Source organism: Xiphophorus maculatus, chromosome 23 (genome assembly GCF_002775205.1).
Source record: "Xiphophorus maculatus strain JP 163 A chromosome 23, X_maculatus-5.0-male, whole genome shotgun sequence".
NCBI lineage: Eukaryota > Metazoa > Chordata > Actinopteri > Cyprinodontiformes > Poeciliidae > Xiphophorus > Xiphophorus maculatus.
Window position 1 is genome coordinate 15,655,936 of NC_036465.1, and position 27,296 is coordinate 15,683,231.

The 27,296-nt window shown below is 38.7% G+C and overlaps 1 protein-coding gene across 2 annotated transcripts; it reads left to right on the forward strand.

The window, feature by feature from the left end:
- The first annotated feature begins 230 nt into the window (after positions 1-230).
- On the forward strand, positions 231-26,169 carry slc43a1 (solute carrier family 43 member 1). Of its 2 annotated transcripts, none has more exons than XM_014472809.2 (15): positions 231-479; positions 7,719-7,882; positions 8,135-8,324; positions 10,449-10,504; positions 10,762-10,838; positions 21,181-21,273; positions 22,116-22,249; positions 22,351-22,478; positions 23,330-23,476; positions 23,574-23,609; positions 23,697-23,832; positions 24,013-24,130; positions 24,217-24,290; positions 24,805-24,928; positions 25,814-26,169. In XM_014472809.2, the coding sequence occupies exons 2-15, from the start codon at positions 7,729-7,731 to the stop codon at positions 26,012-26,014; spliced, it is 1,668 nt and encodes a 555-aa protein (XP_014328295.1). In that variant the 5' UTR covers positions 231-479; positions 7,719-7,728; the 3' UTR covers positions 26,015-26,169. The 2 variants fall into 2 exon arrangements, with proteins under 2 accessions (XP_014328295.1, XP_023183908.1); XM_023328140.1 differs by lacking the exon at positions 231-479 and adding an exon at positions 875-931.
- The last annotated feature ends 1,127 nt before the right edge of the window (positions 26,170-27,296 follow it).

Genomic DNA, 27,296 nt, shown 5'->3' on the forward strand with positions numbered 1-27,296 from the left:
TTATTCTTTGCTGGCTGCAAAACAAATATGCAAACAAATAATTGAATAGGACATGTCATCACATTGTGTGTCCTAACATTTACCATGTGGGACTACATGTGTTTTTAGTATTTGGAGGAGAGAGAAGAGCGTTTGTAAAATGTAGGAGGTGGTGGGAAAAAAAAAGAGCAGAAGGGTGGCAACTTATCTCCACCCATGTAAACTGAAAGAGGGAGGGAATTAGAAGTCAAATAGGAGAACAGAGAGTGTCTCAAACGAAGCCAGAGAGAACAGAGAAATGTGTGTGAGAGAAACTTAATCCTCAACAAAGAAGAAAAAAGCAGGGAAAAGGTACAACTAACTCATGGCTTCAGGATCTTAACATTGACTAGTATAAGTAACTGTTGTTAAGTTTTTAAGTAGCAGCTTGATACCCTGAATGAAACTTAAGACATCATCTGAAGATTTTGTTTCTCTCACAAAGAAAACACACAACTTAAGTAAGTAAATACTTGTTTCTTTTCCCCTAAGATTTGTCATGTTTTTTTGTATGTTGTAGACGTGATACTGATGGTGATAATGTAGATGTAGACTGAGCGGTAGCTAAAAAGGACCGGCTCAGACACGTGGCATTAAACTAAACAGGCGGACAAACTTTATAACTTCGCTTTCATCAAGGCGCTTCTTCATAAACCCGCGAAAATGAGCAAACCACGTAAAAAGACGCGGCGCGACACACGAGGAAGTTAAGAAGTAAAAACTACATCTAATGATCGGGAATCCACGGATATGTCGGAAATGGTAGTAGAGTTTCTGCCATGCTTGAACTGTGCTCTTATTTCTTCCTTGTTGTAGTAGTAAAGCATTGTTTCCATCACATAGGTGAGAGGAACTTCCTATGAGTAATCGCACCTTTACTATTGACGAAAAAGCACGTAACTCAACTTCTAAGGTATTCCTTCACCGCATTTTAAACTCTAACATCATTTTAGCATTAGTTTTATTGTCTCATGAGAATAAAGAAACGCGTTGCCTTTACTGGCTCCTCCCAGAGTCAGAATTTACCAAAGTACATGTAGATCCATATTTACTTTAAATTGGGGAGTTAAATATTTTACAAATGTTCTGTTTTGGTAATATTTCATTAACTTTGTTTAACATGTTGATGTCTATTTGTGAAATACCAAAGAAAAAATAAAAAGGATGCTGTCATTATGGTCAACTTGTTAGCCTTGTAGTTGTGGTCCTTTCGCATCCGCATTAGGTCATATGCTGAGGGACGTTTGGTACCGTTTAAATTATTTTTTAAATCTAAGGGAATTTGATTTTATGAGTTTTATCAATATCTACCAGTCGGTGGTGGATTCGACTTATTTTGGTTTGATTGAGGGTCACAATTTATCACCTGGTCCATTTGGGAATTGAACTTCAGCAAATAGAAATGGGATGTACCACAAGGCTTTCAGAAATCAAAATATAGTTAGATGTAATAATATGGGAGATTAGAGCATTTCTAATGTTGTTTCTAATTATTCATCAAAAAAGAAAAATAAACTGGTTGTATAATGGTTTTAAGTATCCAGGGGTACAAAATGGTTTGGTTCTGGGAACAAAAAATTGAAGAATTGTCCCCTTACCCATCAGCTATCTGGGGTGTCAACAAAGACTGTTCAATTATTTAGTGGGGTGGTGAAAAAAAGAGCTGAAGGGTGGTAACGTCTCTCCATCCAAGTAAACTGAAAGGGAGGAGAATTAGAAGTCAAATAGGAGAAGAAAATAACACCATCCATCCATTTTCTAACACCCTTGTCCCAAAGCGGTTGGAAGGGGTGCTGGTGTCTATCTCCAGCTAACGTTCCGGGCGAGAGGCAGGGTCCACGCTGGACAGGTCGTCAGTCTGTCACAGGGCAACACAGAGACAAACAGGACAAACAACCATGCACACACACACTCAGGGAGAATTTAGAGAAACCAGTTAACCTAACAGTCATGTTTTTGGACTGTGGGAGGAAGCCAGAGTACCAGGAGAGAACTCACGCATGCACAGGGAGAACATGCAAACTCCATGCAGAAAGACGCCAGGCAGGGAATCGAACCTAGGACCCTCTTGCTGCAAGGCAACAGTGCTGCGCCACTGTGCAGCTCTTGAGAATAACACCACCTCCATCATTGGCTGTCAACATTTGACTGGGAAGGTTTGCAGACAAAAGTGAGCTTTTGTCTAGTTTATTCAGATAGAAATATACTTTTTTAAATTTTTATTAAAATACTTTTAAATTAAATTCGAAGTGAGATTTTTGTATTCTCATAAAAAAAATTGCAACAATAAAAGTCAAAGTGATGGGAATGGGTTTATGTACATGGGAATGAAATGTACACAAACCCAGTTTAGAGGGTTTATGAACAACCCAGTTGTTTAGAGGCCCAAAATGGACTTAGTAAAGAACAAAAATTGCTAAATGTTGTTAGCCTACCAAAAGGGTGTTTACTGGAGCCATTTAAAGCTGTTCTGGTGACATTTATCTCCAAGATTAGGCCAGTATGTTGACTTACATCATTTTAAATGTGTAAAAATGTGGAAAATACTTACTGGAATGTGAGCTGGTTGTACAAAACTGTGTTTATCAAGAAGAGAACTCATTTTGTTTACATAAATTGCACATTAGTAGCTTTTATGCCTGTAGTGGAAGTTGTATTTGTAAATATTGTTATTGGTTTTAGCTAAAAAAAATTATTAAACCAGAAAACTAGAAACATTCTTGAAATTTTAAATATAAGTACTGAGCTTAAATATACAGCTTTTCTTGATCCGGTGTTGGTTAAGGCTCTTATATAGGCGTGTCATTGGAAACTCGATATTTTTGGGGGGGGCTTCATTGCTTGTTTTAAACTCATAATTACTGTTTCGTCAGTGAACGCAGCATTGTCGCTTCTGCACGGGCCGCCCCCTCGGAGTCAGTAATCTGACCCAGGCTGAGGTCACACCCGCGGAGAAGCAGCTGCCCTCCCGGCAAGGCAGCGTTAGAGGGTTGTCCCGGAGCGTGTGGTTTATTTTCTTGGAAACGTATAAGAATGAAGAGTTTGTCCTGCGGTTCTTTATGTCCTGCGGAGAATGATAAACACGGCGGGTCGGGGCCAGCAATATTCCCCAGCATGAAAAAAAGAGCAGTGCTGGATGCGAGCGGGGGAAGAAAACACGTAAAAAGAAAAGCTGGGCACATGAATAAAACAGACATGGCCAAATTAAATACTATCATTTATTTATGTATGTAATCCAACCTCATAACCAAATACGTCTCTCTATACTACAGCGCTGTATGACTTCAGTAGAGGCAAAATTGCATCATTTGGCACCTCAGGTATTTCAGGAAACGTTTTCCAAATATGGGATTCCTTACTCGGGCTTCCTGCTCGCCATATATGCTCAGCTAACACACTTAGCATTGTTGTGTCAGGAGTCACGGCTGCCTACCAACACTAAGAACACATTGCTTTCTTGTTTTACTTGTTTGCAAGTATTTGTTGCGTTGACCGCTCTACCTTATCAACAAAGGCTCTCACGTTCCCACAGCTCGTATTCTTAAAATACAATAGAATGCAAAAGTATTAACGCCCCTTGAACTTTACCACATTTTGTTACTGGAACTTCAATATTTTTATTTTTTACTTTGCAGTACAGCAAAGTTATTTCACATTCTTCTTTGTGAAATAACTCAAGCTCAGTCAGATTGGATAAACAAAATCACATGAACGTTACCTTTCAAACTGTGCCACGGTTCCTCAATTGGATTAAGATCTGGACTTTGACTGGACCATTTTGACATGTGGTAATTCTTTGTTGGAAGCCATGCAGTTGTACTTCTGGCTGCATGTATAGAGTCTTTCATTGTCCCGCTTTAAGACAAATCTCTTCCTCAGTCTCAAGCCTCCCAGGATTGCTCTATATTTAGTGATGTACTACTTTGTGTTGGTTTATCACAAGTTTTCAGATGGAACATGATATAATCTTAAAAACCTAGGAGTGCGAACACTTTTGAAAACCTCTGCAGCTGCAGTAGTATCAGAGAGCAAAAAACAGGATGGAAACAATTCAGAAGAGCAGCAGACCCCAGATTGTCTCGGTCCACGTCTTCCTTTAACTTGAGCTCAGATACTTGATACACACACACGCACGCACACCCCCACCCCTGCACACACACACACACACACACACACGCACACACACACACACACACACACACACACACACACACACACACACACACACACACACACACACACACACACACACACACACACACACACAGTTATTCTGATACCTTAAAATCATGGCTGCTGGCTATTGCCTTCAGAGAACTGGTTTCCAGTGTGTGTTGACGTGTAGTGTTTATCTTGTGACCTCACAATCTCAACACAGCTATCATTGTAAGCTAAGATAGAAACCTTTGGCTACATTGACTGCCTTTCCTCAGTTCTACATGTTCTACATGCAGTTTCTCATATTGTACAAGAATATGAAATAAGATGTAATTCTTGTTTTAAGTAACAAAAATGTGTGAGCTACACTATGGTGGTCTTGAAGATATATGAAAAGCATAATTGTGGTGTCTATTTTCACTGCCCTTTGTTCTGACTGCCATATTTATTTCTGCTGATAGTTAAATTAGAAAACATGGAGCTCAGTTTGTGATTATAGAGGCTGCAGTTGAATTTGCTGCCATTTAAATACTGTCATTTTTTCTCTTACCATGGCCTAACTTCAGTTCAGGAACATTTTTTTTTTCACCAGTGCTGGCCTGGTAGCTTGTCGAGGATTGAACGTTTTCACAAACGTCTTTACTGCAGTTTCATGACAGCTGCTGTGCTGTTTACACATCACATGATGTTTTCAAGGACAATTTACGTTCTGCTGTTACTAATAACACACGAGTAGGACCACCTTCACATCTGTGGTTGGTTTTTTCAATGATAGTTGTCATAAATCAAATTACTGTTAAACATTTCAGGTTTGCCAGAGATCAATTTAGGACATTTATAATCATATTATAATGGCATAACTCAAACTAAACAAGTCAGCTGAAGCACTTCCTGGGAGTGCATGTCACTGATTTGCCATTTCATACTTTGGCAGTTTTAGTCTCTTTGTAGCTCAGTCTTTTCAGGTAAAATAGAAGTGAAATAGATCAATATCTACCCACCTTACAGGGAGATAGAAAATTGTGCATTTGATTCCAGCATCTTGTTGTGAATTTGACCAAAGCTTTTACTCACTTTTACTGGTGAGTCCAGCTTTTACTGGAAAAATAATCTTTTAATGTAAAAGCACTGAATTGTTGGCATGATTAGGAAATCCTTAGTAATTATCCTGGTTAAAATGTTATTGACTTGCAGTGATGTTGAGGTTTTGGGGTCACTTCACCACTATTAGTGTCTAGAGTTATGGTACACATCTATTTAATGTGCTAAAAAATTAGAGATGCATCAGTCAGTTTGCCATTTTTTCTCTTAACCTGCTCTGATCTCTAATCACCAAGGCAACCACTGAAAAACATTTCTTCTCCTGTTTTTAAATGCCTCAAAATAAAAAAACTGGATTCAAAACTACTATCTCTATCAATCAATCTGCAGCACATTTGTACCTTTTATGAGATAAAATCCTTTGAAGAAATAACCAAATTGGTCAAAATCAGAACTGGCAGCTCAGATCTGTTCCTATAAGAACAATGGAAACTGCGACATAAACCTAAACTATCCAAAACGGATACAGTGACATAAATCTGAATAATGGAGCTATAATGAAGATAAATGCTGGTTTGAACCTTTGATATGATGAGCAGGGTTCACATCGAAGGTAATGATGCTTGAAAACAAATCAAAACTCATTTATTCCTATATAAAGGCATTTAGGCTCTTTGAGACTAGAAACATAAAAAGAGGGGAAAACTCCAAGTTCTTTAATATATTCATGACTTCATGCTGCATAAACCAGTTTAATTCAGCTGTAGTTTCAAGCCCAGACCTTTACTTTCCACTCATTCATAGTCTTCCTTCTTACTTTCTGACTTTATTATCGGTCTCATTTATGGATTTACACAAGTGAGTGAATGAGAATGGTTTCACTCTGTCCATGATGGGGGTAGGGGAGTTGGATGTAGGGGTGTGTGTGTATGTGTGTGTATGTGTGACTGACCACTGCAGAGATTTTCATCACGGGGTGTCAGTTACAGGGAAATCCTCCGTTTTAAATGCTCCTTTCAGCGGACTGGCTGCTTGCTGGGCTGTGAGTAATCGCATTACACACATGCCTCACAGGCACACGCAGAGGCAAATCTGTCCCTTTAGAGCATCCCAGTTTGTCCAGTACGACCCATGTAAGAAATAGGCCCTCGTTAAGAAGTGTTTCCTGTCAGAGGGCCTGACTGTAGTCCTCCTCCCACTGCCCGCCTTCTTTTCCCTTTCGCCTTTTTGCAGCTTCACATAGTTGGTTATTTTTGGATCATTGTGTTTTATTTAGACATTTTCCAGATGAGTGCCGTCAGATTTCTTTTAACTCCACTGTCAGAGGTGAAAGTGACCCTCAGCCTGTCCTGAGGCTGTGTTCGTGTGTCTGTTCTTTAGAGGTGGTCACGACTGGCTTTTCTTTGTTTGGTTTGGCAGTATAGGCCCTTCTGTTCGATCTGCAGTTACATAAAAGCCACCCATTTTGTGAACCAGTTTTACCCAAGAGAGATGAAACCAGGACTAAACTGTCCATAAAAAAGGCTCATTCAGCTAAAACCTGAAGCTTTTAAGATGCAGCTCTGATATGCACAATAAAAGTTTAGTGCTTGTTGACTCTTATCCATATGAATGAATGTAGCTGGTGTTTCACTGAGAGCATAACGAGGAGATTACTGTGTATAATGTGTGGCAAAGTAAGGGTTTACAAAACAATAACACAATTTGGACTCAAGCAAAAGGCAAATTAAAAGATAAAAAATGCAGAAACATAAAATTTCCAAGTCTAGAACAGGAAATCATATGAATGTGATTAATTTAGCATGTCAGTGATCTCCAGGGTCAAATGATAGGACAACAAACAACTTGTTTTCTATAGCAGATTTATAGAAACAAGAGCAGCTGGTGGCAAAAAACAGGTAATTGATTTAATCTTAGAGACTTATGCAGATCTCAAACCTGCAACACAGTTTCAAGAAGAGCTGCAATGAAGGAAGTTTGAAGTTACATATATTTCCCTTCTAAAGGACATGTTGTCCTTTAGAAGGGACAACTAATTAAATAACAACCTTACATATAAGGATTTAGATCCTGCAGCTTAGCATGAAAAATATAACATGGCCCTTTAAAAATTTAAAAGTTAATGTGTTCATTTTATTAACTTCCCCTTGAGTTTGCATCGCTACATGTTGTAAAAATAAGACACCTCCATTGCTGGTAAAGGCAGCTGCCTTTAAAATGCTAAATAGTATTGGACTACCCTTGCTTTCCAACCGTAGAAGTATACAGTACATAAAATATGTAAATATGTAATATATAACTTGCTTTAAAGAATGGTAAATATGATTACTTATACTGAAATAATCAAATTAAGACTTCATAATTTCAGTACCTCTGCTTAGCATCGATTTTAAAAAGAGTATACTGTATTTCAGCATAAAACAACAAAGCTTTGCTAAACATTTGATTAATTTTATTTATTGTTTGCTTTTTTTCACAATCTTCTCTCTTTTGGGTTTCAGGGCATCAGCCATGGCGCCCAGTCTCGTTCAGGCCTACAGGAGGCGCTGGTGGATGGCGGTGACAGCGGTGATTGAAAACCTTCTGTGTTCGGCCGTGTTGTTGGGATGGGGCTCCCTTCTCATCATGCTGAAGAGGGAGGGCTTCTACTCTCACCTGTGCTCAGGTAAAAAGAGAAAAGCATTTTGTTGCTAAAAACCCATTCAGTTCTCTCAAACGTAGTTTATCTCGGTGAAAAAATAAGAATAAATATGTATTTTAGATGTCAGTGTGTGTTTGAAGAGGAGCACCAAGCCTTCTTTTGGTTTTTCATGGTTGTCTTGAGAACCTTGGTTATTTTCTGTTTAACTGTAGCAGCTGTTTTAGGATGTTGCTCTGGTGCAGCTGTCTGATCAGCTTTTTACACTTTCTCCCTCAGAAAACGACTCGGTGGTCGTGCATTCTGAAAACGTCACCAAAGGTGCGCATGACTGGGTGTTCTGTGTGGAACAGGAGGAGATGCTAAATCTTGGATTCACCATCGGCTCCTTCCTGCTGAGCGCCACGACCCTGCCGTTAGGGATCCTGATGGACAAGTACGGCCCACGTCCAATTCGGCTGGTCGGCAGGTAAGGTCATAAAATACACTTTGTGCGTCTGTCTGTGAAGCTGGAGTGAAAACACCACAACCAACCCAGCCCTGGTCCAGTAGCTTGTCAGAAAAGAGTCAAACTAGCTAAGCGCTCCCTGTGCCCGGTGAACTGGGTCACTGAAGTGGCTGACGCAAGCTGATCACAGATTTTGATCATAGTAGTCATCATCACTTTTTCTGAGTAAAGACATTTAACAGGAATGACAGCTTGCCTTCATTTCCCAACATGCATACCTAGGATTCTTGTTGCGGCAACACGCTTCTTCTCACAGCTTTTACCTCCATTATTCCTTTACTACTGCTGTGTGTAGGGACAACATTCCTAAAGAGAAATGCGTTTTGTTGTAGTTTTGTATTTGTTTGCAAGAAGGGAGGAGTAATTGTGCAATTATCATTCATAACATTACAACCCCTGCATGATGTTGGCATTGAGTTCCTGCCTGAACCTCAGCAACAGTCTGGACATGAGCAAAGATCACTGAAGTCTGGCTCTCGGACATTTACGATGGACATTTTACTTCCTGTTTAGTTTTCCACTGAGTAGCTCTGGGTGAGGGTTAACCCTCGGCTTTCCCTTCATTTTGTGTGTCAAACACAAGAAAATGTAAATGTAAATATATATTTTAACCAGAATGCCTTTATTAACTTCAGTCTTCACCGTACAACCACTTTTTATAATTTTTATTTTATTTTAACTCCTTTTCTCAATTTTAAATTCAAGTGTCGTTTTTTAATCCCACACATGTAAATGGGATTATTTGCCAGTTATTAAGAGCAAAACTAAGTTTATTTTGGTGAAAAGCCTGAAATCAGATGCAAGTAGATTTCTCTACTTTTTGTATAAAAATTGGTAAATTTACACTACACTAAAAAAAAAAATCTCTTCACCTGGTACAGATCTGTATAAAATGAATAACAAAATAATTTCAACACAAGGAAACAAATAAAAATAGAAATTAGCTAAGTGATGCATGTGCCCGGTGAACTGGGTCACTAAATTTACTGATCAAGATTAAATTATTCAGAAAGAACATTAATGCAAGTCAGTGTGCCAATTGTGCATCAACATGTAAAAATAAAGTTTTTTAAAAAGTATTCATGAGTCCAGGGGGTGAAAGTGAGGCTGCTATGTCAGAAAAATCCAGTTGAAACTTGAACAGTTAATTAGCCTATAAAAATATTTGGGTTTAGGATCTGTGAAAATGCCAGGATGTAAGTTTTTTCCCCTCTACATCTTTTTTTTTATAGATGGATCAGAGGGATATGACAAAGTTTTTGTCAAATCTGAGGTTTGTTGATGATCAAAATGACACCAGGACAGAAGGAGAGGAGATTTAATGGAAAACATAAAAAACCTGGAGAGCATCAGGGAACCACAAAATAACCACAGCAAGAACAGCAGTGAAATCCAGGAGAAAATGAAAGAAACTGAGAGACTTGACTGTGATTTCTAGTGAATACAGATGGGTCTAAAAGGCAGAATAAAGGCCAGCTGTGAAGGGATAATGCAGAGGTCTCTGGGGTCAAGCTGAGGAAGTACAAGAAAATGGCTGATAGAGACAGAGGCCCAGTTTCTATGCATCGAATTTCAGTGTCAAACTTCTTTTATGTTTTGTTTGTTATATGCAGCATTTTTATATCAACTAATGGTAACACAGTTGCTTCATTGTGCTAAAAAAATCACCTTATGTGCCTGAAAAATACATAATACCGGCCCTTTAAGGCTAAGAAATAAACGGAATAATGAAAGCAAAGAATGGCAAATGCAAAATAAAGCAAAACACAAAAGCAGTCCCAAAGATTATGACCGTTTTATAACTACAAAGATTGAAAAGCTCTTCAACCACATCAACAGACTCCTTCTGGGTTTTTTTAGTTTGTAAATTTTTCTTTTAGTACATCTTTTAGTACATACTTTCTTCAGACACACCTTTTTAATCAGACTCATGAGGAAATCCTTCCTCATCCTTTTACTAGATGATCCTTTTGTTGTGTGATTCACACAGTTATTTATTGACTCATTTTTGCAGTGACTCACCAATGTTCTACTATGTGTTTGATTATTTTATTGTTTACACACGCCCTTCGTGTTTCCTTGCAGTTCCTTGTTTGCTTTGTCCTGCATCATCATGGCTGGTTCTGCTTACAACACTCACGGTGAGTACGAATAAGTTAGTCCTCTACAGAACATCACTCTGACCTCACAAGGATACATAAACCTGTAACATTCAGTCATATCCAGTAAAATATAAAAAACGTTCCCTTGAGTCTCGGCTGTCAGAGTAACAGTAAAAAATTTTAAATCGCATCATATCAGCCCTTAGAAACGTTTATCTTTATGTGCAGTTATTCCTACACCTTCTGCAGTTTTATTTGGACAAAACGTAACAGTCAGATGTTTGTCATCTCTGCAGCTCTGTCGGCGCTCATCTTCTTAGCTCTCTCACTGAACGGCTTCGGAGGAATTTGCTTGACCTTCACCTCCATCACGGTGAGAAAATGGCTGATGCATTTTACAATAGAAGTAAAATGCAGATAACTTAGTAAACATTTTCAAGGTAAAAACCACACACCGCTTTTTCGGTGATATTTACATTGTTATTCTATATAGTTACTTTTTGATTTTACACGGAAGATTTCCTCTCTTATTAAGTCTAAAAGTAATGCAGAGACGATTAACGATTTCACATTTATACAGCATGTCCTTCATAATTAAATCTATTTCTGGGGATGTTTAGTTCACTTTTAATTTATTTTTAAAGATAAAATCATAAGACATATATGTTGATCCAGCACTCATTAAAGGTTTCTGTTTTTTGTAGATGGAATAAATGAACAGGGATATTTTGACAGCTGACCGCCTCAGCATTGTTTGGGTCAGCTGAGCGTGTTGTGACTGGGAGCTGTTTATATCTCACCAGCATAAGGCTGGTGTATGTATGTATGTATGTATGTATGTATGTATGTATGTATGTATGTATGTATGTATGTATGTATGTATGTATGTATGTATGTATGTATGTATGTATGTATGTATGTATGTATGTATGTATGTATGTATGTATGTATGTATGTATGTATGTGTGTGTGACATGTCAGCTGCCACCAACATCATTAGGGCTGTTTTATCAGTGCAGCTGGCTCTTGTTTCCTGGCGTGTGTTTAGAGTCATGCTATTTGAGAGTATATTGTGTTTACCTAGGGCAGCATCTGACCTCTCAGAGATGGAAACTCTGTCATGCCTGTTTGGACCAATGATGGCCCATGGCTGCCCACACACCCTCCTGCAAAGCTCTGCCCACTTACCTCTACCTAAAATACACAAGGACGCATTTTGTCATGCGGGGTCTCTGTCATCTGATGCACCTCCTCGTGCTCCTCTCTTTATTTTAACAGTTTTCCAAAAGATGGATATGACGCTTTTTCAGATGTGTTTGACCAGACAAACATGATGATACAAGCTGTTAGTGTCCATATGATATTTGTACGTAATCTTCCCAGTTATTTGGATAGCGAAGGGTCAGGCTGATTAAGTAGATGACATTATACCACAGCCTCTATGCGGCGTGTGTAACGTGGCGGTGTGAAAACAACACCTGCTTCAGTTAAATAAACTTTATTTATACCTGCAAGGAAAACCACTGGCACTGCTCAAAACAGCTGACATGGCAGTTTGTAGTAGGAAACATTTAGAAACAGTTTGTTTTGAGATGAGATGCAAAGTTGGCTTTAACTAACAATTTCACTTTTTTTTTTTAACTTTTCAGCCTTGGGTTACGATGGTACTGGTGTTAGCATTTTCAGCAGAAACTCCTTTGAATAAAAAAGGATTCATGAGTTGCATTTGTTTTGGTGACTTAGTGCACAAAATATCTTTAACTGAGTCTCAGTTCACAGTAGTTGCATGAAATAACTTTAAGATTAGGAAAGATAAACGTCTGTACGACTTTGAGAAATCTATGGCAGCTTTAAGGAAAACGTTGCCATATTTTCCCCTCTGGTGTGTGCTAGTCAGATGTTTTTTTTTTCTTTTTCTTGGACTAAACCTTAAAGTCAAACACTAATGTACTGATCTCAACTAAAGAATTTTAGGAACAAAATATAAAGGGGCAGTATCTATTTTCCAGGCAAATATTGCCATTTTATGCATCATATATGTAACATCTTACATAGCTTGAATTTTTGTTCAAGGACATTGTACTTTTATGAAATCTGGGTTTTATTTCAATAGATTTCCAACAATTGAGAGTGAGCACAAAGTCTGAAAACATAATCTTCAGGGGCCTCTTTAGGTTGCACAGTTCAAACATATTTTGCTTTTAAGTGGAATACGTGAGTCGCACCAGAGTTATTGTAACCTCTCTGACTTTATAATGCAGTTTATGTGAGCACAGCCGAGTGAGCAGCTTCAAACAGGTTGATAGAAAACAAATGACCAAGTCCAGTTATTGAAGCAATTAATGTGCTGTGAAGCAATTAATGTGCTGTATGACCGTACAGAAACACTAGAAAAGCTGCATTTGAATGCACTTTGTGGTTGAACGGTTAAGGATTTTTAAGGCCTCTCTCAAGGTCAGACAGTGGTTATGCATGTAATCTGGTTCTTTAGGAACCTGGAAAGATTCCTGCAGCCCCAAAACACAAATACTTACAACATAACCCTTCCTTTATTTTTACATGTTGCCTGCTGCTGATAAAATAGAAAATATTTATGTATAATGTGGCACATTTGTTTTTTTATCTAGGCTTTGGAAATGTATCTGAAAATCTCAACTTTAGACCTTGTAAAAGCTGAATTTAGTAAAAAGTGTTAAAATTCACTTCAGGCAAACATAACTTTTCAGGTTCGTGAATGAAAAACAGCCACATGACACACTGCCAGGCACCCCACCAAAAAAAAAAAGAAAATAAATGAGTGTGAGCACAAGTATTGGATAGATACTGCATCTGGCAACTGTCTTCCAGATGGCAACAAGTAACTTAACACCCAGCTGATGCAATGAGTAGCTTCTCATATCTTAAACAAACATGTGGAAATACACAGACTGTGGTCACGGAAAGGATGTCAGTCTGTTTAAGGAGGGTCAAAGTATCGGCATCAAACAGAGAAAAAGTCATAGGAGGTTGCAGAAACTGCAGAAACTAAAGGTTTCTGTTTTTTGTAGATGGAATAAATGAACAGGGATATTTTGACAGCTGACCGCCTCAGCATTGTTTGGGTCAGCTGAGCGTGTTGTGACTGGGAGCTGTTTATATCTCACCAGCATAAGGCTGGTGTATGTATGTATGTATGTATGTATGTATGTATGTATGTATGTATGTATGTATGTATGTATGTATGTATGTATGTATGTATGTATGTATGTATGTATGTATGTATGTATGTATGTATGTATGTATGTATGTATGTATGTATGTATGTATGTATGTATGTATGTATGTATGTATGTATGTATGTATGTATGTATGTATGTATGTGTGACATGTCAGCTGCCACCAACATCATTAGGGCTGTTTTATCAGTGCAGCTGGCTCTTGTTTCCTGGCGTGTGTTTAGAGTCATGCTGTTTGAGAGTATATTGTGTTTACCTAGGGCAGCATCTGACCTCTCAGAGATGGAAACTCTGTCATGCCTGTTTGGACCAATGATGGCCCATGGCTGCCCACACACCCTCCTGCAAAGCTCTGCCCACTTACCTCTACCTAAAATACACAAGGACGCATTTTGTCATGCGGGGTCTCTGTCATCTGATGCACCTCCTCGTGCTCCTCTCTTTATTTTAACAGTTTTCCAAAAGATGGATATGACGCTTTTTCAGATGTGTTTGACCAGACAAACATGATGATACAAGCTGTTAGTGTCCATATGATATTTGTACGTAATCTTCCCAGTTATTTGGATAGCGAAGGGTCAGGCTGATTAAGTAGATGACATTATACCACAGCCTCTATGCGGCGTGTGTAACGTGGCGGTGTGAAAACAACACCTGCTTCAGTTAAATAAACTTTATTTATACCTGCAAGGAAAACCACTGGCACTGCTCAAAACAGCTGACATGGCAGTTTGTAGTAGGAAACATTTAGAAACAGTTTGTTTTGAGATGAGATGCAAAGTTGGCTTTAACTAACAATTTCACTTTTTTTTTTTTAACTTTTCAGCCTTGGGTTACGATGGTACTGGTGTTAGCATTTTCAGCAGAAACTCCTTTGAATAAAAAAGGATTCATGAGTTGCATTTGTTTTGGTGACTTAGTGCACAAAATATCTTTAACTGAGTCTCAGTTCACAGTAGTTGCATGAAATAACTTTAAGATTAGGAAAGATAAACGTCTGTACGACTTTGAGAAATCTATGGCAGCTTTAAGGAAAACGTTGCCATATTTTCCCCTCTGGTGTGTGCTAGTCAGATGTTTTTTTTTTCTTTTTCTTGGACTAAACCTTAAAGTCAAACACTAATGTACTGATCTCAACTAAAGAATTTTAGGAACAAAATATAAAGGGGCAGTATCTATTTTCCAGGCAAATATTGCCATTTTATGCATCATATATGTAACATCTTACATAGCTTGAATTTTTGTTCAAGGACATTGTACTTTTATGAAATCTGGGTTTTATTTCAATAGATTTCCAACAATTGAGAGTGAGCACAAAGTCTGAAAACATAATCTTCAGGGGCCTCTTTAGGTTGCACAGTTCAAACATATTTTGCTTTTAAGTGGAATACGTGAGTCGCACCAGAGTTATTGTAACCTCTCTGACTTTATAATGCAGTTTATGTGAGCACAGCCGAGTGAGCAGCTTCAAACAGGTTGATAGAAAACAAATGACCAAGTCCAGTTATTGAAGCAATTAATGTGCTGTGAAGCAATTAATGTGCTGTATGACCGTACAGAAACACTAGAAAAGCTGCATTTGAATGCACTTTGTGGTTGAACGGTTAAGGATTTTTAAGGCCTCTCTCAAGGTCAGACAGTGGTTATGCATGTAATCTGGTTCTTTAGGAACCTGGAAAGATTCCTGCAGCCCCAAAACACAAATACTTACAACATAACCCTTCCTTTATTTTTACATGTTGCCTGCTGCTGATAAAATAGAAAATATTTATGTATAATGTGGCACATTTGTTTTTTTATCTAGGCTTTGGAAATGTATCTGAAAATCTCAACTTTAGACCTTGTAAAAGCTGAATTTAGTAAAAAGTGTTAAAATTCACTTCAGGCAAACATAACTTTTCAGGTTCGTGAATGAAAAACAGCCACATGACACACTGCCAGGCACCCCACCAAAAAAAAAAAGAAAATAAATGAGTGTGAGCACAAGTATTGGATAGATACTGCATCTGGCAACTGTCTTCCAGATGGCAACAAGTAACTTAACACCCAGCTGATGCAATGAGTAGCTTCTCATATCTTAAACAAACATGTGGAAATACACAGACTGTGGTCACGGAAAGGATGTCAGTCTGTTTAAGGAGGGTCAAAGTATCGGCATCAAACAGAGAAAAAGTCATAGGAGGTTGCAGAAACTACTGAAAATTGGGTTGATAACTGTTCAATGCTTCATTAAAAACTGGAAGGAAAGTGAGGAATCATCGTCTGTGAGGAAGAAATGTGATTGGAAAAAATCCTGAATGACTGTAATTGGCTTTGTCAAGGCTATGTGGGATTGACGATAAATCAATTTGATCGATTCATTGAATCTTCTGTTTACGAAGATTTCATTTTTGGAACTTTTTTTTTTTTCCCACAAATGCACTCTTTGGTTTCTGTACAGTCCAGAGACCTAGCATTCAGTTTTACAAAAGCATTTCTCAGCTTGTATTTATTTGGAACTTGAATTTAGCTCAACTCCCCAGAGATGAACTAAATTCTACTCTGAATTTATGTCAGAGTTGATTGAAATAAAAGCAAGTTGCTAAAAATACTTTCCTCGCCTTCAGAGCCTCGGTGTCATAGCGTCACATGAACAGCCCTGTCATTGTTTAACCTCTCACATGCAAAAGACATACTGTTCATTCTGTCCCATCGCTCACACACATACACACACCCAATTAATATTACACCTGGGTTAATGTTAGAGTCACCTGACACTTATGTTTGTCCTTGCCTGGCCTCTTGTCAACATTTCTCTGGATTTATTGTGGCTCACAGAAGCTCCAAGCTGATGTTGTTTTGATGGAGGAACAGCAGCAGAGCAGAAGGACAAAGACACACAAACACAGATATCATGAAAAGCAAAAGACGTGAGAGATCTGAGTCAAAACTGTCACTGTTTCTGCTTGGATCTCCAGTCGTCAATTACTTACATTTTGAAACAGCTTTTTAATAATAACCTTCAAGAATTACACATCAGTGTTGTACTGCTTAACTGAGTTATAGGAATAAATGACCCATTTAAATTACTAATAGGATTGCAAATTACAAACAATATGTAGGCGGAACATGTCATATAACAAACTGAGACATTGTTAAGGTTTGCTAATATTTTTGGTATATTTAGGCTATTTGTTCTGGTGCCTGTGTTATACATTTATTGAAGATGTATCAAAAAATTTTGGGTTTTTTCCAAGGTAAAGAAAATGCAGACAAAAATCAATTCTACTTTTAAGTAACAGCGATAGAAATTGTAAGTAATACTTATTCTCTACAAATGCAACAATTTGAAAACTGCATTTAAGATTAAATCTTTTGCAAAGTAGGCTATGAGCGTTCCAGGGTTTGTACCTAAAAACAAATAAAACATATGGAACATGGGTATTTTTTCTGTCTGGGTAGTTAACATGGGAAAGAAAACCAGTTACAGTAAATTCTGAATTTCAAAAAATAAATTAAAAAGAAAATGCTAGGTTGAAAAAAAAACAATACAACCTAGCATAGCAGCTACATTAAGCAAAAATTGACCTCAAATTTCTTTTCTCTTGTTTTAAAAGTTAAAAAGTTGAGAATAAAAATCCAAAATCAGTTTCAGTCTCCTCAAAACAACGACAAAAAAAACATTATTATACCTAAATAAAATGATCCAAACATTAGATTTTTTTGGCGAGGTTCTGATTTTATAAAGAGTTTTGGGGAAGCTTCAGTTCTCATTAAAGAGCATAACCAGTAACTGTAAAAATAGTTACTGGTTAAACTGTCTTCTTGTTTTCTGGGGTTTTCTTGTGAGAGATACAGAGACAGTACAACAAAAGATAAAATGAAAACAGCATCTTATTTGCTTCTATTAGCTAAAACTCATGAAAAATTAAATGAGAAGTAAAGCTTGAAAACCTGATCTGCACCTTTTTCAGCTTTCCTTTAAGAATTAGTCATGTCTCTGTTGTAGCCTATGGGTGACACACCTATCTTTGATGGTTTCACAGATTACGGGAACACACGGTTGAATGGCAGCAATTCTCTTCCTATTGCTGGGAACGAGTAAAAGCAGTTCTTCTTGTTAGATAAGTTTTCCATTATCGATTGCCAGCTGTGAGCAAATCAGCTGCACCACATCAGCGCTCCAGGAAACAAAAAAAAAAGGGGGTGTAGAGCAGAAGTTGCTGCTGGATCTCCTGCTGGTGATGAATATGGGCTCAGTTGTTCCTTCCTGGGGTTATTGAAGATGTTGGTGAAATTTGTTCAACAAATAGAAAGCAAACTACAGGGAACTACGGATGTGGAAGACAGTGACACTCTGGGTCAAACATACAGAAACTTTTAAAGCTTTGATCCAAATCTAAACACTTGGCCTTGTTCTGGTTTATGCAAGTCCAGTGCAGCTGGAAGTGACAGTTCAGCCAATCTGTGAAAGGTTAGCGAGGACATAAAGCGAGGGGAAAGAAGAAGCCGGTGCCACTCAGCTGTGGTTTAGTGTTTCCTGCTGAGGAAGTGCAGCTGTGGTTTAAAGAGAGATCAGTCAATCCTGAAGAAATGCTTCTCCCACTAACTTTTCCCCCTTTTTTTATATAATTTCTGCCAACTTCTCCGCATGTAATCTACTGTTCTTCCACATCGTTAGAGCTGAAACACATCTCTGAACTCATTAATCTGTCATTTGGCATATTCTCAGTAATTAAAGTCCTAATTAAAGTCGGTGCCGGCTGGCAAGATCCTACAGAGTCCAGCTGAGTGGGCACAGCCGGAGCAGAGGCTGAACTGATTGGCGGCGACAAACGAGTGGCCTGAGCTGTGACTCTCTGACCCCTGGTTAACCCCTGCATGGCTCCGTTCAGTCACCTGCTAACATGCAGGGCTTCGTCATGTCTGTTCTTACAGATAAAATGTGACATTTTCCAAACTTTGTCATATCATAACCTCAAAACTATAGTGCATTTTCCTGGGATCGCTGGTAGAGAAAAACCTCACAAGACTTGCTGCTGTAACTGCAGCAAAAGACAGTTCTAGAAATACTGAAACAGGACGACTGAATGCAAATACATCCCAGACATCCCCACAATTATGTGCTATTTTGTGTTGATCCAATTCCTTTAAAAAAATGTTTTTCAATGCATTTTAAAGGAGAAGGTGGATATGCTAAATAGGAACGAGGCATTGCATTTTGTTCTGCCTGCTTTTCAAAACTCTTCTCTGTGAACCTTTTTTTTCCTTGAACCTCTGTGGTCAGAAGAGTCCAGATCCACGGATCCAACAGCCATGAAGGTGTCAAGTTTTTCCCTCGATTCTGAGAAATCGTAAATGAAGACGAGTGTTCTTCGAGATGTTTTTCCTCCTCTTCCTCAGACAGTCAGGCTCTCTCTACCACGTTCTGAGGGAAACTTTTTTCTCCTGTTTGCCTGCTAACCGCTTGCTGTGGGCTCTCAAAGTGACCTGATGCTTCCTGGTGCAACGCGGACACATTAGCACGCCGGCAGCAAACTGTCACCATATTGCGATTTCAATGCAGCTTTCTCACAGACATTGAGAATAAAATGTCAACATTCACAGAAAAGCACACTTGACACCCACATACAGAATCTCTAGAGAAAGATTTTCAATATGTGGCTCTGACGTTCCTGGAAGTCTGTTCCTGGTGGGAACATCTTCCTGTCTAAAATCGCTCTGTATGCTTATATAGAGTCTGTGTTTCATAAAATGACTAGATGAACATTATTTTCTTGTTATTCTTGGTAGAAACATAAACATGCATTGAAATTACTTTTTAAAACCGCATATTGACAACACAGCCAATCCTAACAACTGTAATAAGTAACATAGCTTCGTCCATCTTGTCATCAACTCTAACCACAACATGATACTGCCACCACCATGCTTCACTGTGGGAATTTTAATGCTTTTTATATAGGATGAATCATTCATGTTTGCTCCATGGCTTGAGGCAAACTGCAAGCAGGACTTCCTGTTGCATTATTTCAACAATAACTTTCTTCAGTGAAGGCCAGATTTGTGTAGTGCATGATCCACATGAGCAGTGGAGCTCCCCCAGAGTGCCACAGGTCTCTTAACAGATCTCTTAACCCAGCTTTGAAATCCTCCAGATTGTTATTTCAAGGTGATTTAGTTAGGAATATCAAAATAAAAGGGGTTCAGCTACTTCAGGCCCTTAAACAGACATAAATGCATGTATAATCTGGAGGGCTTGAAAAGGCAAATCGGAACAAAGCAGGCAATAACATGTTGCAATGGTGAAATTTTGCTCCCAGAAAAAAGGTTGTACAAAGTGCAAACTGTTTTTTAATTCAAAAATCCAGTTTGTCGATAAATTAAAGGATGATGCAACATGGTGAAATCTCGCTTCCAACTTTTGAGAAACTAATCAAACAAGATATTTTCTGTGAAAATATAACTGAAATAGACAGTGTTGGTTTTAAAATATCAATTCTATTCAGTAAATACCTGATGTTTAGTTTGACTATCAGATTTTCCCTCCACCTCAGGGTCTATGAGTCTGCTAAGCTTGGCAGAGTTGCCTTTTTTAAGGTTCAGATATAATAAGGCAAGTTTACAAATAGCTCTGCATGATCAGTTATTAGGAGTGATTAAACTTGTGTTACAGTTTAAGCTGCTTGGTTTATATTTACCGTGGATCACAGGGGATTACGGTTTCTAGCAACAGAAAGTGCAACTCCCAACAAGTATTGCTTTATGGCAGCTGGATGCGTATCAAAAGGCGAGTAGTCAACAAATAAGCCAGGCATATTTGCAGGTAGCTGTTGGTTAATGCACCTGTCCTTCTGGCCTCTTCTCTCCCAAATGAAAGTCAGACTCTGAACCTATCAGTGTCTCACGGATGTGTGAGATCAGTGTGCAGCAAAAAAAAGGAGTCACTGACACGGCTTGGTGAACCCTGACACAGCTGAGGGATTAGGTGACGCCGACAGCAGGTTAGGTAAAATAGTGAGCCCGTCATGGAGGACAACTACAATCCCTCACATGTGATTTTTAGAATCACGATTGACCCATTTAAACCTGCAATCAAAGGGCATTTAGTGTGCTGCCAGCACAATGGATTGTTGTTATATGTTATAATCTTCTTACTGCTGTGAATGGGCGAGCTTAATATATGATGTGTTGGTACCTGCCACCATGTGGTTTGGTATGTTTCAGGCAGCCATTCACAGCGGGTTAAACTCAGTGGGTCAAACAGTATGCTGAAAGGTCAGACTTTAATCCCAAGTCTTTTAATCCCAAGTCTTTCAGACGAACAAGGCTGAAACTGTGAGGCTGTCATGTAATAAATTAATAAAAAGTAATAAATTCCTCTGCAAGAGGAGCAAAAACGTAGAAAGTTGATGCTCTCTGCCCCCTGGTGGTGAGAAAAATCAAACAGCTTTCACACATTTAATGTTAATTTAATAAGTATTATAAATAACTGTGTGTGTATGTGTTTTATGCCTGCAGCTCCCCAACATGTTTGGTTCTATGAGCTCCACCATCATGTCGCTGATGATCGGCTCCTACGCCTCCTCTGCCGTCACTTTCCCCGGCGTCAAGGTGAATTATAAGATTTAACACAGCTCTAGTTTTTCCCTGTGTGTCTCGCCTTCGTCCTGCAGGTTAAAAGGTGACACAGTGTGGCTGTAAGTGTGTGCACGCATAAGACCTGAGCAGTGCTTTTAGACATTGTTTCTACTTTTTCTGTTCAATCAAAAGTGGACAGAAAAAGTCTGGAAAAAGCTAATAAGATATTTTATTCTGTTATATTTTGAGGCTTTATTCTGATCCCTGTTGTCTAAAAGTTGTCCTTTATTTTTTCTCTTTCATTTTTTCCTTTCTTCCTTTGTGTCCTCCTTTCTTTTTCTACTGTTTTCCTTCCTTTTAGAAATCTGTCCTATTTTTCTATCTTTCTTTTACGTTTCCATCTTTTTCTTCCTTCCATGTTTTTTTTCCCCCTTCCTTCTTCATTTCTTTTCGGCTTTTTGTTACACACACATTTATAGCCCACTACAGTATGTGAATTTTAGTATTTTATATTTTGGGAAGCTTAGTCTGGATAAGTTTGGATGTTATATTTGCAAAATATGTAGGAACCTTGTTGAAACTGCAAGAGATTTCTTCACAATTTGCTTTTAAGGGTCCAGATGTTCTGTATTTCTCTAAAGTGGTCAAGATGAAAAGCTGTCCAGGGTTTCTGAAGATCTTTCAGTTTCAAATTTTCTTTGAAGCACTTGAGGCTTTTCAGAACAATGTTTATTGTTTGTTGTACAATATTGCTGAAGAGTATTAAAAAGGACGTCTGTCTTCAATGACTACAGTGACTTGAGAACTTTGCTGCCTGCACTAAAAAACTCAATCAGCAACTTATATTTTGCAACAATCATTTCTTGTCTTCGTAGCTGATCTACGATGCAGGCCTGCAGTTCCATGTGATCATGTGGATATGGTCGGGTCTCGCCGGGCTCGTTTTTATTAACTGCTTCTGGAACTGGCCCTCAGAAGGCTTCCCAACTCCAGACGAGGTTGACTACAGGTCAGTGTAACGCCCGCCTGTCTGCTGGAAACGTTACCAGGGATTTAAGTCAAGCGAGCGGGATCTAGAGCTGTAACCGTCTCATGTTTTGCACTCAACAGTAAGATTCTCACGCCGCAAGAGGATCCTTCATCTGAGCAGAAGGCTGTAGGGGAGAGACTGAACCAGAAAAACGGAGATGTCCGACATTCCCTGGAGAAGCTTCCCAATGGACCCGACACTGCACCAAGTGAGTTAGCGAACCGCTCATGTTAGAGAAAAAAGAAGAAAAGACAATTCTCAATTATGTTCATGTACTGATCAAGTTGTCTGTAAGCCAATGTTAGGATGATGGAGAGGTAAAACCTCTTACGATGACCTCTAATCACTGACTCCCTGTATGAAAAAATTACATTTACAAAATTAATCTAATCGAATGAATTCTAACGAACAGAAGATAAATGTAGTTACTCAAATAAAATAGTTTTTAACCGTTGGAACATCAGTACCTTCAAAGTGTTTGGATTTGACAAAGTAGAAGGTGAAACCACCCTGAAGGCTTTATAACCAAAGTGTTACATTACGGTTACGTTGCGTTACGTTACATTATGTTACGCTATGTTAGTAGCACTGAGAGCAATATGGCTGAAGTGTTGGGCCAACGACAATACTTTTATTCATTTTTTACAATTCATTGATAATTCAGCTCATAACATACATTAATGTGGTTCCAGTTAATCATGTGGAATAAAAGTAAAGCAACCAGAGCTGGTCACATGACATAGAAAAACAGGAAGTTGCAGCAACCAAGACAGTCTTTCACTGTAAAATTATAGCAAAAAGAATTAAAAAGCTTTAATTTGTTAGGTAAAACTCAGATTTGTTAGGTTCACTACTAATTACTCTTCATACGATTCAAACATGAAGCTTTATCTTTTGGTTAAGGACACATTTTTAATTTAAGCATAATAAAAGATTCTATAAATTTGGGTAGAGGTTGTTTAAATTATCGCCTTTTTAGCTTTACTGTAACCTCTTAAACTTCAGGTTCATTAACAGCGTTGAAAACTACGTCACCAAAGGTTTCTCCTCCTCCCTTAGATGCTGTTCCCTTCCGGCGGTCTGTGTTCTCCGCCATCTTCCTGTGGAGTTTGGTCACTATGGGGATGACCCAGCTGAGGATCATCTTCTTCATGGGAGCAATGAATAAAATGCTGGAGTTCATGGTGACCCGGGGTGAAGAACACCGTGAGTGTCCAATGAGCTTTAACCTCGTGGTCTGACCATTTTTTTTTCTATTATTGTTTTATCACTATTGTAAATTTTGTTGTTTTTTATATTTTAGCACCCGACGAGGTTGTGCTTGAGGCAGAAAACACAGGTGAGTTTTGTTAGATTGTGGCATAAACCTTTAAGATTGTACCTGACCTTTTCTCCTCGTTTTACTGTTTTCCTCTTGATCTTTCAGTGGGTTTCTACGCCTCCATCTTCGGCACGCTGCAGCTGCTGTGTCTGGTGACGTGTCCTCTGATTGGTTACATCATGGACTGGAAGATGAAGGAGTGTGAAGAGGAGAAGTGTGCCTCAACAGGGATAGTGAAGAGGTACGTCCAGTAAAAAATAACAAATGTGAGTTGTTTGGAATTTTATTTCTCAGCTTCAGGCTTCCTTGGACCGCATGTAAGGATGCAAACAGGAAGTTCTTTTAGATGGAGGGTGGGTTTTGCACACAAGTGTGATGCAGGTTAAAAAAAATGTCCTGTCCTTTTGGCTCTCTCCTTTAGAGCCAAAAGAGACCGTAAGATCCAGAAAGTGACCAACGCTATGAGAGCCTTCATCCTCACCAACATCCTTCTGATCATTTTTGGAATCTGTAACCTCGTGGATAATCTGCCTCTACAGGTAAACACACCGCATTACACGTTAGCAATAAAACACCATCAGCACAAACGCTTACAAGCTGCCTCTTTTCTGTTTTTCTGCCGTAGATTTTGACGTTCATCCTCCACACTATGGTCCGAGGATTCATCCATTCCTGCTGCGGAGGCCTCTATGCTGCTGTGTGAGTCCTGCAGCCCCAGCAGCACAACAGATACAGGGCACATTCATTACCTTAGGCGAGGAAAATTTGACAAGATTCCTCTTTAAACCACAGAGCAAACAGTACAGCGGTGCCATGTTTGTTTTTATAAGGTAGAAAACACTACAATGTTCAGCGTGCCAGTATTAAAGTCCAAGCAGATTGTTTTCTGACTCATTTAGAGTTATCTTCTAACACCAAATAAACACCAAAATAAAAGAGAGCTTTACAGTGTGATAAAAGCAACCAGATGTTTCAGCAAAACCAGAGCAGGTCAAATTCCCTACAGCAAGATGACATGCGCCCACTGGAGACATGGAAACAAGCCATCTCTGGCAGTAATTAACATTTTTTAATATATATGTTGCATCATCAAGAAGAAGAATTTAACATAAAACATAAAGGTTAGATAAGTTACTCTGCATTGATGCTCATCCTGATGATCCTGGAGTTTATTTTATGCTATGCTAAACCACTCATTATTTTTCTTCAACAGCTACCCGTCCAACCACTTCGGTACACTGACAGGCCTCCAGTCCATGATCAGCGCGGTGGTTGCTCTGCTGCAGCAGCCGCTCTTCATCGTCATGGTAACACATCTTCATGGGAACGCCTACTGGGTGAGGAAATGCTCTCTTACCCCCATGCATGCACACGTACCTCTCAGGTCAACATATAAGCAAAGTAATGCCTTAATTGTCAGCCTAAAAAGGGCATTGAACAAATTTTCTTTTTGTGACAATGAATCAGTCATACATGATTTATAGCTAAATAAATAAATAAATATAGAGCCATCAGTACATAAAGTAGGGCATTCGGCTCTGTTAGAATTTCATTTTGGACCACTAGCCTTTAATTTATTTTATTTTTTTTCTGTGACTCTTTAAAAAAGACAGACTACGTAACTCAAAGTGTAAAAACATAAAATAAAATATTGTATTTTTACAGCAGCTTTTGGGAAGCAGATATTTTTATCTTAAGGCATGTGATGCCTTTAGGTATTTGATTTGATAATCCAGTGTCAGATTTCTTTCAGTCTGACACTGGAGAAAAATGAATGATGCATTAGTTGCGTGAATAATCTTATAATCCACTTTAAAGGATTAAACAGCAAATAAATCTAATGAATAATTCTAAGAATATTTTTGGCTAAAATAGATTTGAAAGACAAAGATCTCTATTTTGGAAATAATTCTATTTTTTCTGCATGTTTTGAAAAGTAGACATATTTTGTCCTTAGCAACAAATCTTTTAGGACGGGGCACCTGAGTTCAGTCCTTAAGAGCTACTATCCTGCAACTTTTATAGATGTTTCCCCGCTCCAACACACCAGAATAAATTGCTTAAATTTAGGCCAGCAGAGGCGTGGTATCGAGCTACTCGTTTGTTTCCAGTGTGTTAAAGAAGTGATGGGATGTCACCCATTTGATTTAGGGACATCTAAAAACTCCAGGACATCGACCTTGTGGTATTTCTTCTCATCTGTCCCCCCTCCTGTGTTTCAGATCAACTTTGGCCTTCTGATTTTCTCGTTCACCGGCTTCCTGCTGCCAGGTTACCTGTTTTTCCACCGCAGAAACCTGCTGAGGGAACAGAAGGCCAGAGACAGCCAACCTGCCATTCAGGAGATGGAAGCTCTCAAGTCCACCGAAGCCAACGGCTTCAACAAGCCTCACAGCAACGGCAACGCTTTGACAGATGCTTAGACAGATGCTTAGACAGATGCTTAGACAGCAGCAGAGCTGAAAATTATGGGTCATTTTAAGCATGTGGCTGCAAAATGAACACCAGATTTTTTTTTCTCATTGAGAAAAAAATGTTTTATCAATATACAGTTGAAACCAGAAGCCATCCATCCATCCATCCGTTTTCTGTACACCCTTGTCCCTTAGAGGGGTTGGGAGAGGTGCTGGTGTCTATCTCCAGCTAACGTTCCGGGCGAGAGGCGGGGCCCACCCTGAACAGGACGCCAGTCTGTCGCAGGGCAACACAGAGACTGACAGGACACACAACCATGCACGCACACACTCAACGAGACCAATTTACCTAACAGTCATGTCTTTGGACTGTGGGAGGAAGCTGGAGTACCCGGAGAGAACCCACGCATGCACAGGGAGAACATGCAAACTCCGTCCAGAAAGACCCCAGGCTGGGAATCGAACCCAGGACCTTCTTGCTGCAAGCTAACAGTGCTACCAACTGAGATTTGTATTCGCTAAATGCCGCAACAATGAAAGAGAAAAATATGTCAGATTTATTATTAATGTCTTCAAAATTAGGAGTTTATAGATAGAATAACTATATTTTTAAACAGTAATGAAAAGCGCAGATGATGATGTCATGGCTTGGGAAACATCTGACATATTTAAGTGGATGTACTTTAAGGCCTCGCACTGCTTTGTCGTTGACATGAGAAACTTAAAAGAAATCAGCCAAAATATCTGATATATTCTTTCTCTAATTATTGTGACATTTAGCATATAGATATAATGGTAATCAAGACTGACCTAAAACAAGAGACATCTGATCTGATTTAACTTTAAGCATTCTTTCATTCAGTGTATATAAACTTCTGGTTTCAACAGTATTATTTTTATTTTTTAGCCATTGCTAGTGCTTGTTTTGCCTGCCACAAACAAGGTCATGGAGCTTTTTTTTGTTACCAGTCAGAATTTCCTGTTATTTGGAGAGACGTGTCATCAGCTTTTGTTGCTCTTTTATTTATTTGGATTTAGATCCAAGAGCCAAAACAGTTTTCATTTCAAGCCATAAACCTAAAGTTCAAGCAGAGGGAACGACAAACTGTGGATATCACTATACTTGAAGTAGTTTCCTGACAATCAGTACTAACCTGCGAACACCAAAGAAACGACGAGGTTTTTAGGACAGTTGCATAATCTGATCAGTATTGTTTTTGTATTATGCAGAATGTTATTTGTGCTTTTTCTATAGGATCCCCAAAGTAAGAAGAATCTAAGCAAATCAGGA

What these genes read in the sequence shown, in the direction of transcription:
- slc43a1 (XM_014472809.2), top strand. Translation starts at nt 7,729, where the DNA reads ATGGCGCCCAGTCTCGTTCAGGCCTACAGGAGGCGCTGGTGGATGGCG. An exon ending in TCAACAGGGATAGTGAAGAG is followed by an intron (nt 23,833 to 24,012) that starts GTACGTCCAGTA and finishes TCTCTCCTTTAG; the next exon opens with AGCCAAAAGAGACCGTAAGA. An exon ending in GGAGGCCTCTATGCTGCTGT is followed by an intron (nt 24,291 to 24,804) that starts GTGAGTCCTGCA and finishes TTTCTTCAACAG; the next exon opens with CTACCCGTCCAACCACTTCG.